A 17,655-nucleotide genomic window follows, 5' to 3' on the forward strand; every position below is an offset into this window, starting at 1 on the left:
CAGGGGGGGGGGGGCGGGGAGCGGGTCTGGTCCGGAGGCAGGGGGGGGGGGCGGGGAGCGGGTGTCGGGTCTGGTCCGGAGGCAGGGGGGGGGGAGCGGGTGTCGGGTCTGGTCCGGAGGCAGGGGGGGGGGGGCGGGGAGCGGGTCTGGTCCGGAGGCAGGGGGGGGGGAGCGGGTGTCGGGTCTGGTCCGGAGGCAGGGGGGGGGGGGGCGGGGAGCGGGTCTGGTCCGGAGGCAGGGGGGGGGGGCGGGGAGCGGGTGTCGGGTCTGGTCCGGAGGCAGGGGGGGGGGAGCGGGTGTCGGGTCTGGTCCGGAGGCAGGGGGGGGGGAGCGGGTGTCGGGTCTGGTCCGGAGGCAGGGGGGGGGGGCGGGGAGCGGGTCTGGTCCGGAGGCAGGGGGGGGGGAGCGGGTGTCGGGTCTGGTCCGGAGGCAGGGGGGGGGGAGCGAGTGTCGGGTCTGGTCCGGAGGCAGGGGGGGGGGGGCGGGGAGCGGGTCTGGTCCGGAGGCAGGGGGGGGGGGCGGGGAGCGGGTGTCGGGTCTGGTCCGGAGGCGGGGGGCGGGTGTCGGGTCTGGTCCGGAGGCAGGGGGGGGGGGAGCGGGTGTCGGGTCTGGTCCGGAGGCAGGGGGGGGGGGAGCGGGTGTCGGGTCTGGTCCGGAGGCAGGGGGGGGGGGAGCGGGTGTCGGGTCTGGTCCGGAGGCAGGGGGGGGGGGAGCGGGTGTCGGGTCTGGTCCGGAGGCAGGGGGGGGGGAGCGGGTGTCGGGTCTGGTCCGGAGGCAGGGGGGGGGGGAGCGGGTGTCGGGTCTGGTCCGGAGGCAGGGGGGGGGGAGCGGGTGTCGGGTCTGGTCCGGAGGCAGGGGGGGGGGAGCGGGTGTCGGGTCTGGTCCGGAGGCAGGGGGGGGGGGAGCGGGTGTCGGGTCTGGTCGGGGGGGGAGCAGGAGCTGGCCGTGGGAGGAGCCTTATCCACGCAGCCCCAGTGAGGCCATTGGGCCAGGGCTAGGGGCTGCGTGCTTCGGGCCCCTCCCACACAGTTCAGTGCCTGGAGCTACTGCACTTGCGTGCCCACTGTAGCGCGCATGTGCAGAGGTCCCGGCACTGTTTTCAGCGCAGGGACCTGGCTCCGCCCCACAGCTCGTGCTGGCTGCGCCGAGGGCCAGAGGACCTGCAGGGAGGTGGAGAATACCGAGGATTTTTTTAGGCGCACTTTGTGGCGCGAAAAACGGGCGCCCAGCTCGGAGGGGCGCCCTTTTTTTTTCTTATGGAAACTTGGGCCCAGAGAGAGCAGAAGAAATCTATTTACAAAGAGGGTCGAGAGTCTGTGGAACACACGACCTGAGTTAGTGATTGAAGCAGAGACCAGGTCAACATTTAAGAACAGATCAGATAGGTGATTCAAGGAAAGTGGAATAAAGGGGAACAAGGTGAGCACATGGGATTCGGACTACTGCTCACTGTGGAGAATGAATACTAACACAAGCTGCTTGGGCTAAATGGCCAGACTCAGTGTCACAATTTCTATGTTTGCTGACAATACAAAGAAACACAGAAAATAGGTGCACTTTGTGGCGCGAAAAGGAGGTGGGGTAGCATTGCTGGTTAAGGAGGAGATTAAGGCAATAGTTCGGAAAGACATTAGCTTGGATGATGTGGAATCTATATGGGTAGAGCTGCAGAACACCAAAGGGCAAAAAACGTTAGTGGGAGTTGTGTACAGACCTCCAAACAGTAGTAGTGATGTTGGGGAGGGCATCAAACATGAAATTAGGGGTGCGTGCAATAAAGGTGCAGCAGTTATAATGGATGACGTTAATATGCACATAGATTGGGTTAACCAAACTGGAAGCAATACGGTGGAGGAGGATTTTCTGGAGTGCATAAGGGATGGTTTTTTAGACCAATATGTCGAGGAACCAACTAGGGGGGAGGCCATCTTAGACTGGGTGTTGTGTAATGAGAGAGGATTAATTAACAATCTTGTTGTGCGAGGCCCCTTGGGGAAGAGTGACCATAATATGGTGGAATTCTGCATTGGGATGGAGAATGAAACAGTTAATTCAGAGACCATGGTCCAGAACTTAAAGAAGGGTAACTTTGAAGGTATGAGGCGTGAATTGGCTGGGATGGATTGGCGAATGATACTTAGGGGGTTGACTGTGGATGGGCAATGGCAGACATTTAGAGACCGCATGGATGAACTACAACAATTGTACATTCCTGTCTGGCATAAAAATAAAAAAGGGAAGGTGGCTCAACCGTGGCTATCAAGGGAAATCAGGGATAGTATTAAAGCCAAGGAGGTGGCATACAAATTGGCCAGAAATAGCAGCGAACCTGGGGACTGGGAGAAATTTAGAACTCAGCAGAGGAGGACAAAGGGTTTGATTAGGGCAGGGAAAATGGAGTATGAGAAGAAGCTTGCAGGGAATATTAAGACGGACTGCAAAAGTTTCTATAGATATGTAAAGAGAAAAAGGTTAGTAAAGACAAACGTAGGTCCGCTGCAGTCAGAATCAGGGGAAGTCATAACGGGGAACAAAGAAATGGCGGACCAATTGAACAAGTACTTTGGTTCGGTATTCACGAAGGAGGACACGAACAACCTTCCGGTTATAAAAGGGGTCGGGGGGTCTAATAAGGAGGAGGAACTGAGGGAAATCCTTATTAGCCGGGAAATTGTGTTGGGGAAATTGATGGGATTGAAGGCCGATAAATCCCCAGGGCCTGATGGACTGCATCCCAGAGTACTTAAGGAGGTGGCCTTGGAAATAGCGGATGCGTTGACAGTCATTTTCCAACATTCCATTGACTCTGGATCAGTTCCTATGGAGTGGAGGGTAGCCAATGTAACCCCACTTTTTAAAAAAGGAGGGAGAGAGAAAACAGGGAATTATAGACCGGTCAGCCTGACATCGGTAGTGGGTAAAATGATGGAATCAATTATTAAGGATGTCATAGCAGTGCATTTGGAAAGAGGTGACATGATAGGTCCAAGTCAGCATGGATTTGTGAAAGGGAAATCATGCTTGACAAATCTTCTGGAATTTTTTGAGGATGTTTCCAGTAAAGTGGACAAGGGAGAACCAGTTGATGTGGTATATTTGGACTTTCAGAAGGCGTTCGACAAGGTCCCACACAAGAGATTGATGTGCAAAGTTAGAGCACATGGGATTGGGGGTAGTGTACTGACATGGATTGAGAACTGGTTGTCAGACAGGAAGCAAAGAGTAGGAGTAAATGGGTACTTTTCAGAATGGCAGGCAGTGACTAGTGGGGTACCGCAAGGTTCTGTGCTGGGGCCCCAGCTGTTTACACTGTACATTAATGATTTAGATGAGGGGATTAAATGTAGTATCTCCAAATTTGCGGATGACACTAAGTTGGGTGGCAGTGTGAGCTGTGAGGAGGATGCTGTGAGGCTGCAGAGCGACTTGGATAGGTTAGGTGAGTGGGCAAATGCATGGCAGATGAAGTATAATGTGGATAAATGTGAGGTTATCCACTTTGGTGGTAAAAACAGAGAGACAGACTATTATCTGAATGGTGACAGATTAGGAAAAGGGGAGGTGCAAAGAGACCTGGGTGTCATGGTACATCAGTCATTGAAGGTTGGCATGCAGGTGCAGCAGGCGGTTAAGAAAGCAAATGGCATGTTGGCCTTCATAGCGAGGGGATTTGAGTACAGGGGCAGGGAGGTGTTGCTACAGTTGTACAGGGCATTGGTGAGGCCACACCTGGAGTATTGTGTACAGTTTTGGTCTCCTAACCTGAGGAAGGACATTCTTGCTATTGAGGGAGTGCAGCGAAGGTTCACCAGACTGATTCCCGGGATGGCGGGACTGACCTATCAAGAAAGACTGGATCAACTGGGCTTGTATTCACTGGAGTTCAGAAGAATGAGAAGGGACCTCATAGAAACATTTAAAATTCTGACGGGGTTAGACAGGTTAGATGCAGGAAGAATGTTCCCAATGTTGGGCAAGTCCAGAATCAGAGGTCACAGTCTAAGGATAAGGGGTAAGCCATTTAGGACCGAGATGCGGAGGAACTTCTTCACCCAGAGAGTGGTGAACCTGTGGAATTCTCTACCACAGAAAGTTGTTGAGGCCAATTCACTAAATATATTCAAAAAGGAGTTAGATGAAGTCCTTACTACTAGGGGAATCAAGGGGTATGGTGAGAAAGCAGGAATGGGGTACTGAAGTTGAATGTTCAGCCATGAACTCATTGAATGGCGGTGCAGGCTAGAAGGGCCGAATGGCCTACTCCTGCACCTATTTTCTATGTTTCTATGTTTCTATGAATAGGCCATTCGGCCCTTCGAGCCTGCACAACCATTCAATAAGATCATGGTTGATCATCACCTCAGTACCCCTTTCCTGCTTTCTCTCCATACCGCTTGATCCCTTTAGCCGTAAGGGCCATATCTAACTCCCTCTTGAATATATCCAATGAACTGGCATCAACAACTCTCTGCGGTAGGGAATTCCACAGGTTAACAACTCTCTGAGTGAAGAAGTCTCTTCTCATCTCAGTCCTAAATGGTCAACCCCTTATCCTAAGACTGTGTCCCCTGGTTCTGGACTTCCCCATCATCGGGAACATTCTTCCCGCATCTAACCTGTCCAGTCCCGTCAGAATCTTATAGGTTTCTATGAGATCCCCTCTCATCTTTCTAAACTCGTGTATAAAGGCCCAGTTGATCCAGTCTCTCCTCATGTCAGTCCCGCCATCCCTGGAATCAGTCTGGTGAACTTTTGCTGCATCCCTCAATAGCAAGAACGTCCTTCCTCAGATTAGGAGACCAGAACTGAACACAATATTTCAGGTGAGGCCTCACCAAGGTCCTGTACAACTGCAGTAAGACCTTCCTGCTCCTATACTCAAATCTCCGAGCTATGAAGGCCAACATTTGCCTTCCTCACCGCCTGCTGTACCTGCCTGCCAACTTTCAATGACTGATGTACCATGACACTCAGGTCTCGTTGCACCTCCCCTTTTCCTAATCTGCCGCCATCCAGATAATATTCTGCCTTCGTGTTTTTGTCACCAAAGTGGATAACCTCACATTTATCCACATTATACTGCATCTACCATGCATTTGCCCACTCACCTAACCTGTCCAAGTCACCCTGCAGCCTTTTAGTATCCTCCTCACAGCTCACACCCCACCCAATTTAGTGTCATCTGCAAACTTGGAGATATTACACTCAATTCCTTCATCTCAATCATTAATGTATATTGTAAAGAGCTGAGGTCCCAGCACTGAGCCCTGCAGCACCCCACTAGTCACTGCCTGCCATTGTGAAAATGACCCGTTTATCCCGACTCTCTATCCACATCAGTACATTACCCCCAATACCATGTGCTTTGATTTTGCACACTAATCTCTTGTATGGGACCTTGTCAAAAGCCTTTTGAAAATCCAAATACACCACATCCACTGGTTCTCCATTGTCCACTCTACTAATTACATCCTCAAAAAATTCTAAAAGATTTGTCAAGCATGATTTCCCTTTCAGAAATCTATGCTGACTTGGACCGATCTTGTCACTGCTTTCCAAATGCAATAATTGATTCCAGCATTTTCCCCACTACTGATGTCAGGCTCACCGGTCTATAATTACCCGTTTTCTCTCTCCCTCCTTTTTTAAACAGTGGTGTTACATTAGCTACCCTCCAGTCCATAGGAACTGATCCAGAGTCGATAAGACTATTGGAAAATGATCACCAATGCATCCACTATTTCTATGGCCACTTCCTTAAGTAGTCTAGATGCAGACTATCAGGCCACGGGGATTTATCGACCTTTAATCCCATCAATTTCCTTAACATATAAGGATATCCTTCAGTTCCTCCTTCTCACTAGACCCTCGGTCCCCTAGTATTTCCGGAAGGTTATTTGTGTCTTCCTTCGTGAAAACAGAACCAAAGTATTTGTTTAACTGGTCTGCCATTTCTTTGTTTCCCATTATAAATTCACCTGAATCTGACTGCAAGGGACCTACGTTTGTTTTCACTAATCTTTTTCTCTTCACATATCTATACAAGCTTTTTCAGTCAGTATTTATGTTCCCAGCAAGCTTCCTCTCATACTCTATTTTCCCCCTCCTAATTAAACCCTTTGTCCTCCTCTGCTGTATTACAAAATTCTCCTAGTCCTCAGGTCTGCTGCTTTTTCTGGCTAATTTATATGCCTCTTCCTTGGATTTAACACTATCCTTAATTTCCCTTGTTAGCCATTGTTGAGCCACCTTCCCCATTTTATTTTTACTCCAGACAGGAGTTCTGAAGTTCATCCATGTGATCTTTAAAAGTTTGCCATTGCCTATCCACCGTCAACCCTTTAAGTATCACTCGCCAGTCTATTCTAGCTAATTCATGTCTTATACCATCAAAGTTACCTTTCCCCAAGTTCAGGACCCTAGTCTCTGAATTAACTGTGTCACTCTCCATCTTAATGAAGAATTCTACCATATTATGGTCACTCTTCCCCAAGGGGCCTCGCACAACAGGATTGTTAATTAGTCCTTTCTCATTACACATCACCCAGTCTAGGATGGCCAGCCCTCGAGTTGGTACCTCAACAGATTGGTCTAGAAAACCATCCCTAATACACTCCAGGAAATCCTCCTCCACCGTATTGCTACCAGTTTGGTTAGCCCAATCAATATGTAGATTAAAGTCGCCCATGATAACTGCTGTACCTTTATTGCACGCATCCCTAATTTCTTGCTTGATGCTGTCCCCATCCTCATTACTACTGTTTTGTGGTCTGTACACAACTCCCTCTAGCATTTTCTGCCCTTTGGTATTCCGTAGCTCCACCCATACAGATTCCACATCATCCAGGCTCATGTCCTTCCTTACTATTGCATTAATTTCCTCTTTAACCAGCAACGCCACCCCACCTCCTTTTCCTTTCTGTTTATCCTTCCCAAATGTTGAATACCCCTGGATGTTAAGTTCCCAGCCTTGGTCACCCTGGAGCCATGTCTCCATGATGTCAATTACATCCAGTGCTGCCCGCATATGTAGTCGTCAGGGACACTGGAAGCATCCCTGACTTCCCACATAGCATAGATACAAAGCTAGGTGGGACAGTAAGCTGTGAGGAGAACAAAGTGCCTGCAAAGGGATATAGATAGACTAAGTGAGTGGGCAGTAAGGTGGTAGATGGAGTATAATGTAGTAAATGTGAGGTTATTCACTTTAGTAGGAAGAATAGAAAAACAGAATATTTTTTAAATGGTGAGAAACTTTTAAATGTTGGTGTTCAGAGAGATTTGGGTGTCCTTGTGCAAGTAACACAGAAAGCTAGCATGCAGGTACAGCAAGCAATAAGGAAGGCAAATGGCATGTTGTTCTTTATTGCAAGGGGGTTGGAGTATAAGAGTAAGGAAGTCTTGCTACAATTCTACAGGACCTTGGTGAGACCTCACCTGGAGTACTGTGCACAGTTTTGGTCTCCTTATCTAAGGAAGGGTATACATGCCTTGGAGGCGGTGCAACGGAGATTCACTAGATTGATTCCTGAGATGAGAGGGCTGTCCTATGATGAGAAATTGTGTAGAATGGGCCTATACTCTCTGTAGTTTAGAAGAATGAGAGATGATCTCATTGAAACATACAAGATTCTAAAGGGGATTGACAGGGTAGATGCTGAGAAGTTGTTTCCCCTCATGGGGGCATCTAGAACTAGGGGGCACAGTCTCAGGATAAGGGGTCGGTCATTTAAGACAGAGATGAGGAGGAATTTCTTCACTCAGAGGGTTGTGAATCTTTGGAATTCTCTGCCCCAGAAGGCTGTGGCTGCTGAGTCGCTGAATATATTCAAGGCTGAGATAGATAGATTTTTGGAGTCTAGGGGAATCGAGGGATATGGATATCGGACGGGAAAGTGGAGTTGAGGCTGATCATCCATGATCTTACTGAAGGCGGAACATGGCCTACTCCTGGCTCCTATTTCTTATGTTCTTATGTAACTCTACGTACTTCCTGTACTACAAACTCTTTGGTTTTCATGAACGGTTGAGAATTTCTATTCAATTTTCTTCCTTGCCACTCTCTCGATGTTGCTGAATACGTGTTCTTGCAACCCTGCGCTATTCATCAGATTTTGGATATTTTTCCTTTTCTTACACTTTCTCAGTCAGCGCTCATTCACATGATATTGTCAGTTCATTCCACTGTGGTAGATTATTCACATTGCTGCATAAACTACCCGAGAATAAATAGTTCTGATTCAGTAAGCCACCGTCACAAAAATAAAGTAGGCTACACAGTAAGAGTGCGTGGTTATTTCCCTAGGTACAGTAAGTAATATACACAATAAACCATAGTCCATGCACTTGTGTACAAACATCTGTAACTCTACCTGCTTGCCACCATTTTGAGAAGAATGCTGAACAGTAAAAAATCTCGACATACAAAGTACAGTTACAAGGGAGAGCAGCGATTCCACTTACACACCTCAGTTAAGTTGTCGTCTCCCTTCCAATGCTGGCCAAGGGTAACGTTGCACAGCTGTCTTGTGCTGTGCAACAAACTCTTCATTGAAAGTTGCTGCTGGCCACTCAGCATCTAGACAAACGGCAAAGTGACAAGCCTCAGTTTTTCTATAAAATACCACTAAAAACGAAAGGTGACTGAAGAATGGTTCAGTGAGATTGCCAGTTCAGACACATGTGGAGGCAGGGGGAAGAAAAAGAGGGAACTGGGAACCGACGACTTAAATTTGAAGGGAAGTACCAGTTCCGTTTATGGGTCGTAAGATTCAGTCTGTTTCACATGTTTAAGGCAACAACCTAACTATAGATGGGAAATAGAAATGGTAGAAGGAACTAATTAAACTGAATCGCCAAACTATCTTGGGTTTGTTACTTTTTTCATTCCTCACTCAGAGGGTGGTGAATCTTTGGAATTCTCTACCCCAGAGGGCTGTGGGGGCTCAGTCTTTCAGCATATTCAAGACAGAGATCGATAGATTTTTGGCTATTAAGGGAAGCAAGGGATATGGAGACAGTGCAGGAAAGTGGAGTTTCAGCCATGATCATATTGAATGGTGGAGCAGGCTTGAGGGGCTGAATGGCCTACTCCTGCTCCTATTTCTTATGTTTGCTCTGATGGGTGCCTTTGTGAATGGGAACTTTTGACTATCAACTTGAACAGAAGCAGCCGCTAGAAAGTACCAGTAACAAGGGCAGTGCATGATGTGCCTTTAAAAAGTTGCCATCAAGACTCCCGGCATAATCTATGTGACCCTTTAACTATATGCAGAGTTCCCCGAGTGACTTTATTTCTTAACCAAAGCAAGGAAATAACCCATCATCATCATAGGCAGTCCCTCGGAATCGAGGAAGACTTGCTTCCACTCTAAAAATGAGTCCTTAGGTGGCTGAACAGTCCAATATGAGAACAGGTTTGCCGCACGCTCTTTCCGCTGCCTGCGCTTGATTTCTGCATGCTCTCGGCGATGAGACTCGAGGTGCTCAGCGCCCTCCCAGATGCACTTCTTCCACTTAAGGCGGTCTTTGGCCAGGGACTCCAGGTGTCGGTGGGGATGTTGCACTTTATCAACACAACATAGGAATGGCAGACTGGGTCCAGGAACTGCAAAACAGCTAGAAAGGCAGCCATCAATTCTGGCCAGTTTATTTACCAGGTCCGAGCAGGTCCAGTTGCCCTTGCATGACGCCTCCTCCAGGCTAGTCAGAGAAGCATCCTTCACTAAATTGGGAAATGATTGTGTAAAGCTATATCATGCACCTTGTGCTCACATCCACAAACTATCCAAGAAGTTTGACCGACAATGTGTCAACTGACAGGACCCTCCTTTCCCATAAAGTACATAAAAGGTGTGCCCCCGGGAATAGTCAATCCTTTTCCCAGGAACTGCAAAGCAAAGGGATCCACATAACATACAAAAAAAACTGAATCCCAGGCGAAGGTTTCCTCCAATAGTGTTGTTCACACCGTCATTTTATGTCAAGAGGGTACATACACCCTGTAAAGCACAATGCATTATTCTGCTGCCAAAGTGGGCTATGTGTAAGTTGGCCTGTCCCTTTAAGGCTAGCAAGTCCATGGGTATAAGTGAAGACAGTCTGAAAATGTAACTATCGATTAGTCAGGGAATTTACGGGCCCACTACAGGCTGCAGCTGTGTTTTAAGATTGTTTTTGTATGTATGAAAGTGTGAAATCCGCAGTGTGTTTTCAGTGCAAGAGTAGCTGTCCTGTGTCACTGCTCAAGGTGAGGTGAAGCATTTGCTGTTTGTTAACAACAGGTATGTTCTGTTATGTAATGCACAATGTATGACCAAGGCCACTGGTTTAAGGTGACTAATGCCAAATGTCATTTTTATTACATAGTGTTTAGGGATTATCATCACTGTTTTGGGGTTGGATACAGCAGCTCTGTATTATTGTGTGAAAGTGTGTGTTACAGATTGCTAAAAGTTTCTTCACCTATTTCATTTTCATCCCTTATCTTTTTCAAAGCCCTGAATACACTGGGAAATGATTGCCAACATTGACCAAACTGGAGATAAATATCTTCAGTGACAGTGAGCGGGGGCAGGGGGAACAGGGGGCAGGGGGTCAAGGGTGGCAGGGGGGACCAGCGTGAGGGAGGGCACACGGTGTTGAATGGTTCTGGTATAACTGTCGCCATGTGGAGGGGAAACCCCAGGTAGCAATGGAGGCCAGAGTTCGGAAGTTGGTTCACGGGGTGATTCTGTGGTCTAGCAGTAGTTGGGGGGGGGGGGGGGGGGTGAGACAGTATGAGGAAGGGAGGAGAAAGAAAATCACAGAATGTGACAGCACTTCAAAGGGTTCAAGGATCTGGAGAAGTTTGGGCAGGGAATGGGCAACACATTAGAACAGCAGGGCCCTTATGTTTGGGAGGGTATCCACAAGGTCAAGAACCATGGAAGAGGAGTATAGTCTGACAAGAACAGAGGAGCACTGGAGAGGGGGTCCTTGGGTGTTAGTGGTCTTGGTATACCGGGTCGTGGCAGTGCTGGGAGAGTAATGGTGAGGTGTAATCTGGGAGTAACAGGAGCAGAATATTGGCATGTGGTAGTGCCAGGGAGGGCTGGGTATGGAGACATTGGGAGTGGAGGTCATGAAGTGTATGAGCATAATGGTGTGGGAGAACTGGGAAGAAGGTACCAGTGCCTGGTGGGGTGGGAGAGAGAGAGAGAGAGATTTTCTGGTGTGGTACCGATAGAAGCAGTCTTGAGGTCTGGGAGGAATGAGTGCTAGGTTCTGGAGACTGGTAGTAGTGGAATGTTACTCTGATGTCTGCAGTTCAAATCCCACCACGGCAGCTGGAGGATTTAAATTCAGTTAATTAAACAAATCTGGAATTAAAAAACTAGTGTCAGTAATGGTAACTATGAAACTACGAGATTGTCGTAAAAACCCATCTGGTTCACTGATGTCCTTTCGGGAAGGAAATCTGCCACCCTTACCCGGTCTGGCCGATATGTGACTCCAGACCCACAGCAATGTGGTTGACTCTTAACTGCCCTCTGAAATGGCCCAGCGAGACACTCGATTGTACCAAACCGCTATAACAAAGTAGGCACTGTGGGAGTACCTTCACCACACGGACTGCAGCGGCTCACCACCACCTTCTCAAGGGCAATTAGGGATGGACAATAAATGCTGGCCTTGCCAGTGACGCACACATCCCGTGAACGAATAAATATATATATATTTTTAAATGTCTGAACAATACAAGGGTATAGAGGTCTTTAAGGAGTGGGATGACATTGTGAGATTTGGGAGTTTGGGCCTGTGGTAGATTTAGGAGTTTGGGCCTGTGGTAGATTTGGGAGCTTGGGCCTGTGGTAGATTTGGGAGCTTGGGCCTGTGGTGTGGATGTATCGGGGGAGAAGTTGGGCCAGTGAAGCGGGCACGGGGTGCAGGTCTCTAGATGCTGGAAGCGGGAGGGTATCACGGGCTTTGTCGCACTGGTGGGGCAGGGCAGGGGCAGGCAGTGTGAATGGGTGTGGAAGTGAGCAGTCCTGCAAGAATAAAGAGAGGTATACCAAGGGAATATGGTCTGACCTCCCCACACCCTTTGGGACCATCAGGTACCCGTTCCCTCTTCGGACTTCCTGGCCTGCGCTAGCCTCCTTTGCAATACCTGTCTGTCACGCTTCATCATGGTCAACTTCATTACAGCCAGCCAAAATTAATTCGAAGCAATGCAAATTTATTTCGCATTCTTCTGACATGACAGCTGAGAATTCTACAGGAGTGAGACTGGGAAATAGTATTTTAAGTAATCTACCTGAATATTTAGCTTGAAATAAATGTTCGGAGTGAGTTGGCACCACTGAGTAAGCCAATGGGTTTGCACTGTGTCAGCCAATGAGTTGGAGACGAGGGCGGGACTTACAACAAAGTCTACTTACAGCAACCAGAGTCTATTTTACAACAGAGTCGATTTAAAGCGTCTCTACGAACTACAGCAATTACAATTACATTTCAAATAGAATGTGAAACATTATTTGATCATTGGGAGAAAAAGAACTGAGCATACAGCTCACTGAAAACAAAGATTAATTTGTCACTAAATCACATGAGCGTTTAACATTTAACTAACAGCAGATAAGATGCCCACTGCAGCAACAAGGAAAATAACGTATACCCTCAGGAAATGTCTTTACAGAGCAGGAAGAGTCATACCCCTGGCAGCACCATAGCAAAATATCTTGATTGCCCCAATAGGCAACATGAGATCATCTCAGGTAATTTGAAGAACACTAATGTTTATCCTAACATTAATTTTTGTCACCAATCAATAACTAACCAGTCAATATTCCTTCAAAATTTGTGTCCCCCCCAGAGGTTTGAGGAATATATTAAATCATTTAAGCTCACATAAACTCTGCCTGGTTTCTGTCTGACCCTGTGTTGCACCACTGTATGTAGGAAATTATGCTTAATTTTCCAAAAAAAACAAATGTGATGAAACAAAATGCAGTCAAAGTCTTAAAAGGCTCATACAACCCATCACACAGTACATTATAGAAAACCCTCAGAAGTTAAAGTTAGTCTTAAAATGAGTGACTCTTTGATTCATATTATAGCCAAGTAGACATATGCTGTTCACCTCTTTCTTCAGAGACGCTCTGGGCTTGCAGCGACCACTTCTCATCCTGTTATCCATGGTAGGATGACTGTTGCAGGGTCCGACGCTGGTAACCAGACCAGAGAGTACTACAAACACACAATAAAAACACAAAGAAGGGATCATTTTGGGAGGATGATGGCATGGAAGAGATGACGGGAAAAAACAAGTGGGTGTAGTTTGCCTCAAATCTGTTTGAAGCTGCAAAAGAAACCAAATCTAAGTCTCTGTTCTTAATGCTTTGAAGCGAGGGTATATCACATTGCATGGGCCTCTGTGGCATAGTTTTGTGAAGACTATGGTGCAAAAAATTACAAGCTGCGGTAAGTGCAAAAATTAAAACTTCTGACATGCAGACGGCATTTAAATTCTGAAGCTGTAAGCTAGAATAGGACAGACACATATCCCCATGAATATATCCCCATGAATGTATAGGGGTATATACTTAGAAATTAAACACTTAGCCCAAATGTGTTCCACGTGTTTTGTTTTTGACTAAAGTTTAAAAAAAATCTTTGTGGTAATGCTTTGGGGAGGGCTAACAAGGCAAGGGAATACACATTAAATGTAGGACACTGAAAAGTGTAGAGGAACAGAGGGACATTGGAGTGCAGGTCCACAGATCCCTGAAGGAGCAAGCCAGGTAGATAAGGTGGTTAAGAAGGCATACGGAATACTTGCCTTCATTAGCCGAGGCATAGAATTCAAGAGAGCAGGGAGGTTATGCTTGAATTGTATAAAACATGGCTAGAGTACTGCGTGCAGCTCTGGTCACCACATTACAGGAAATATGTGATTGCACTGGAGAGGGTACAGAGGAGATTTACAAGGATGTTGCCAGGACTGGAGAATTTTAGCTGAGGAAAGATTGGATAGGCCGGGGTTGTTTTCTTTGAAACAGAGGGGGCTGAGGGGTGACCTTATTGAGGTGTATAAAATTATGAGGGGCTTAGATAGAGTGGATAGGAAGGACCTATTTCCCTTAGCAGAGGGGTCAACAACCAGGGGGCATAAATGTTAATTAATTGGTAAATTTAGAGGGGATATGAGGGGAAATGTCTTCACCCAGAGGGTGGTGGGGGTCTGAAACTCACTGCCTGAAAGGGTAGTAGAGGCAGAAACCCTCACCACATTGAAGTGCCGTAACCTACAGGGCTACGGACCAAAAGCTGGAAAGTGAGATAGTGGGATAAGGCTGGATAGATCTTGGTCGGCCAGCGTGGACACGATGGGCCGAAATGGCCTCCTTCCGTGCTGTAAATTTCTATGATTCTATGAACTGCCTTGGAAGCACATGCCACACAAAATATGTACGTGCAGAGGACATGGTCCTTCCACTCCTGGAACCCGGGCTTCAATCCAATCCAGAACACTTAGGAAAGAGGGGCCTAATGTAAGTAAGTTTGAGCAATCTTAACCCAGCCCCTCACCGGTGTACATTCATAAAAGCACTAGCTGCAATCTAAGTGGGACATCACTCAGCGCTGCCTCGACGATGGGCTGTTTTGTGATTTTTGTGCTCAAGTCCCTAGAGTGGGACTTGAACCCACAACCTTCTGGCTCAGAGGCGAGAGTGCTGCCCACTGAGCCACAGCTGACACTACTAGCCAAAATGGCATCCCATTATAAGCTTTTCACGTCATACGAAACAACATTGCAATCAATCTCCATCAGTTAGTCTATGACAGAGCCAGACATTACATGAGGAAAACTTCCGGTGGTGGAGAGCTTTGGGAACCATGGGTCCAACGTTCCTCCCGAGCTACACTTACCACGCGTCGTGTCTCAAATTACTGACATATCGTATCCCAACAACAACTTGTATTTGTATGGCACCGTAAATTAAGTAAAACGTCCCAAGGCAGTTCATCATCATCGAACATCAGCCACCATACAGGTTTGATAGAGCTTGGTCTTGGTCCAGTGGCAAGGGTTAACCAGGATAACTGGAGACCAGCTCCACTGCACGGACCTAGTGTGCACACATATCGCAGTGTGGGCTGACCTGTGCTGACCCTGGGCCCTCACCTCTTCTGGGCCCCGTACCCTCATTTGCCACACCTCTACCACAATCTCTCACCGCTCCTCTGCTACATTTACCACTCCTCCTCCACAAAACATTCGCCGCGCCTCCGCCTCCAAACATTTGCCGCACTTCCGCCACGATCACGCGCCGAATCTTAGCCACGATCCCTCACCGCTCCTCCGTCCCGATCATCCGCTGCATTTCTGCCTCGATCTCTCGCCGCTCCTCTGCTGTAGCTGGGCCCCACCGATATTTCTGCCCACGCTCCAAACGGCGACCTGGGTTTTGATGACGTCACCCAGTCGCCCTCCTTGAAGCCATCGCACACTTGGAGCGGCTCGCGCTGGAAGTTGTAGTGGTATGCCCATGATGTTCCAGGGCCCGCGCTCACTCTTTTATCCTCCCAACCTGCATTGGCCACCCCAGAGCACCTCACAGGACCGTTATCAAACAAAATTTGACACCGAGTCACATAAGGAGATATGAAGGCAGGTGATGAAAATCTTGGTCAAAAAGGTAGATTTTAAGGAGTGTCTTAAAGGAGGAAAGGGAACTAGAGAGCCAGAGAAGTTTAGGGAGGGAGTTCCTGAGCTTTAGGGCCAAGAGAGCTGAAAGCACAGCCACCAAAAGTGGGGCAATTAAAATCGAGGATGTGCAAGAGGCCAGAATTGGAGGAGTGGAGCAATCTCGAAAGGTTGTTGGGCTGGAGGAGGTTACAGAGATAGGGGAATGGCGAGGCTATGGAGGGATCTGAAAACAAGGATGGTAATTTTAAAATCGAGGCGTTGTTTAACTGGGAGCCAATGTAGGTCAGCGAGCACAGGGGTGGTGGGTGAGTGGGACTTGGTGCGAGTTAGGACACGGGCAGTGAGCACAGGGGTGGTGGGTGAGCGTGACTTGGTGCGAGTTAGGACACGGTCAGTGAGCACAGGAGTGGTGGGTGAGTGGGACTTGGTGCGAGTTAGGACACGGGAAGTGAGCACAGGGGTGGTGGGTGAGCGTGACTTGGTGCGAGTTAGGACACGGTCAGTGAGCACAGGGGAGATGGGTGAGTGGGACTTGGTGTGAGTTAGGACACGGTCAGTGAGCCTAGGGGAGATGGGTGAGTGGGACTTGGTGTGAGTTAGGACACGGGAAGTGAGCACAGGAGTGGTGTGTGAGTGGGACTTGGTGCGAGTTAGGACACGGTCAGTGAGCACAGGGGAGATGGGTGAGTAGGACTTGGTGCGAGTTAGGACACGGTCAGTGAGCACAGGGGAGATGGGTGAGTGGGACTTGGTGTGAGTTAGGACACGGGAAGTGAGCACAGGGGTGGTGGGTGAGCGTGATTTGGTGCGAGTTAGGACATGGGCAGCGAGCACAGGGGTGGTGGGTGAGTGGGACTTGGTGCGAGTTAGGACATGGGCAGTGAGCACAGGGGTGGTGGGTGAGCGTGACTTGGTGTGAGTTAGGACATGGGCAGCGAGCACAGGGGTGATGGGTGAGTGGGACTTGGTGCGAGTTAGGACAAGGTCAGTGAGCACAGGGGCGGTGGATGAGCGTGACTTGGTGTGAGTTAGGACATGGGCAGCGAGCATAGGGGTGGTGGGTGAGTGGGACTTGGTGCGAGTTAGGACATGGGCAGCGAGCACAGGGGTGATGGGTGAGTGGGACTTGGTGCGAGTTAGAACACGGGCAGCAGTTTTGGATGAGCTCAAGTCTATGGAGGGTGGAAGATCCCAAAATATGATTTTTATATCAGAATTCTATCTAATTTGCATTTGAATAAATCAATACTATCTATTTCCACCATGTCCCTGGGGAATCCATAGATTCAGCAGCAGCTCACTGAAATAATGTTTCTGCAGATTAGTTTGGAATTTACCCCCCTTCAAGCGTAGGCCGTGTCCTCTGGTTCAACTGCTTTGGACAAGGTGAAACAGCTCATCGTGATTTACATTATCGAGACCCTTCACAATCCTATCGACAACAATCATATCACCGTTAACTCTGTTTCTCTCGCCTGACCTGCTGAGTATTTCCAGCACTTTCTGTTTTTATTTCAGATTTCCAGCATCCACAGCATTTTGCTTTTGTATCGCATCACCTTAACCTTCTATTCTCCAGTGAGAACATGCACAATTTACATAAACTCACCTCAGTCCAATCCCTCCTTCTCCTCAATCGTGCTGGTTGCTCTCTTCTGTATCCTTTCAATAGCTGTAATATCCTTTTCTTACTGTGGCAACCAGAATTGCATACAGAACTGCACACATACAGCCAAAGACCGCCCTAAATGGAGGAAGTGCATCCGGGAGGGCGCTGAGCACCTCGAGTATCATCGCCGAGAGCATGCAGAAATCAAGCGCAGGCAGTGGAAAGAGCGTGCGGCAAACCAGTCCCACCCTCCCTTACCCTCAACTACTGTCTTGTATTGGACTGTTCAGCCACCCAAGAACTCATTTTTAGAGTGGAAGCAATTCTTCCTCAATTCCGAGGGACTGCCTAT

General features: G+C 48.2%; 1 protein-coding gene across 6 annotated transcripts in view; it reads right to left on the reverse strand.

Annotated features, from left to right (window-relative positions):
* The window catches only part of akap11 (A kinase (PRKA) anchor protein 11), a 130,566-nt gene that overhangs the window by 90,286 nt on the left and 22,625 nt on the right, over nt 1-17,655 (reverse strand). For 5 of the 6 annotated variants that reach the window (XM_070894153.1, XM_070894151.1, XM_070894149.1 and 2 more), the window contains 2 exons: nt 13,124-13,230; nt 8,468-8,578 (listed from right to left, as the gene is read on the reverse strand). In XM_070894153.1, the coding sequence (XP_070750254.1) occupies nt 8,468-8,578; nt 13,124-13,180 (168 nt within the window). In that variant the 5' untranslated portion in view covers nt 13,181-13,230. The remainder of the gene's footprint in view (nt 1-8,467; nt 8,579-13,123; nt 13,231-17,655) is intronic. The other variant, XM_070894152.1, reaches the window with a different exon arrangement.

The sequence above is a fragment of the Pristiophorus japonicus genome, chromosome 11 (genome assembly GCF_044704955.1).
Source record: "Pristiophorus japonicus isolate sPriJap1 chromosome 11, sPriJap1.hap1, whole genome shotgun sequence".
Classification (NCBI taxonomy): domain Eukaryota; kingdom Metazoa; phylum Chordata; class Chondrichthyes; family Pristiophoridae; genus Pristiophorus; species Pristiophorus japonicus.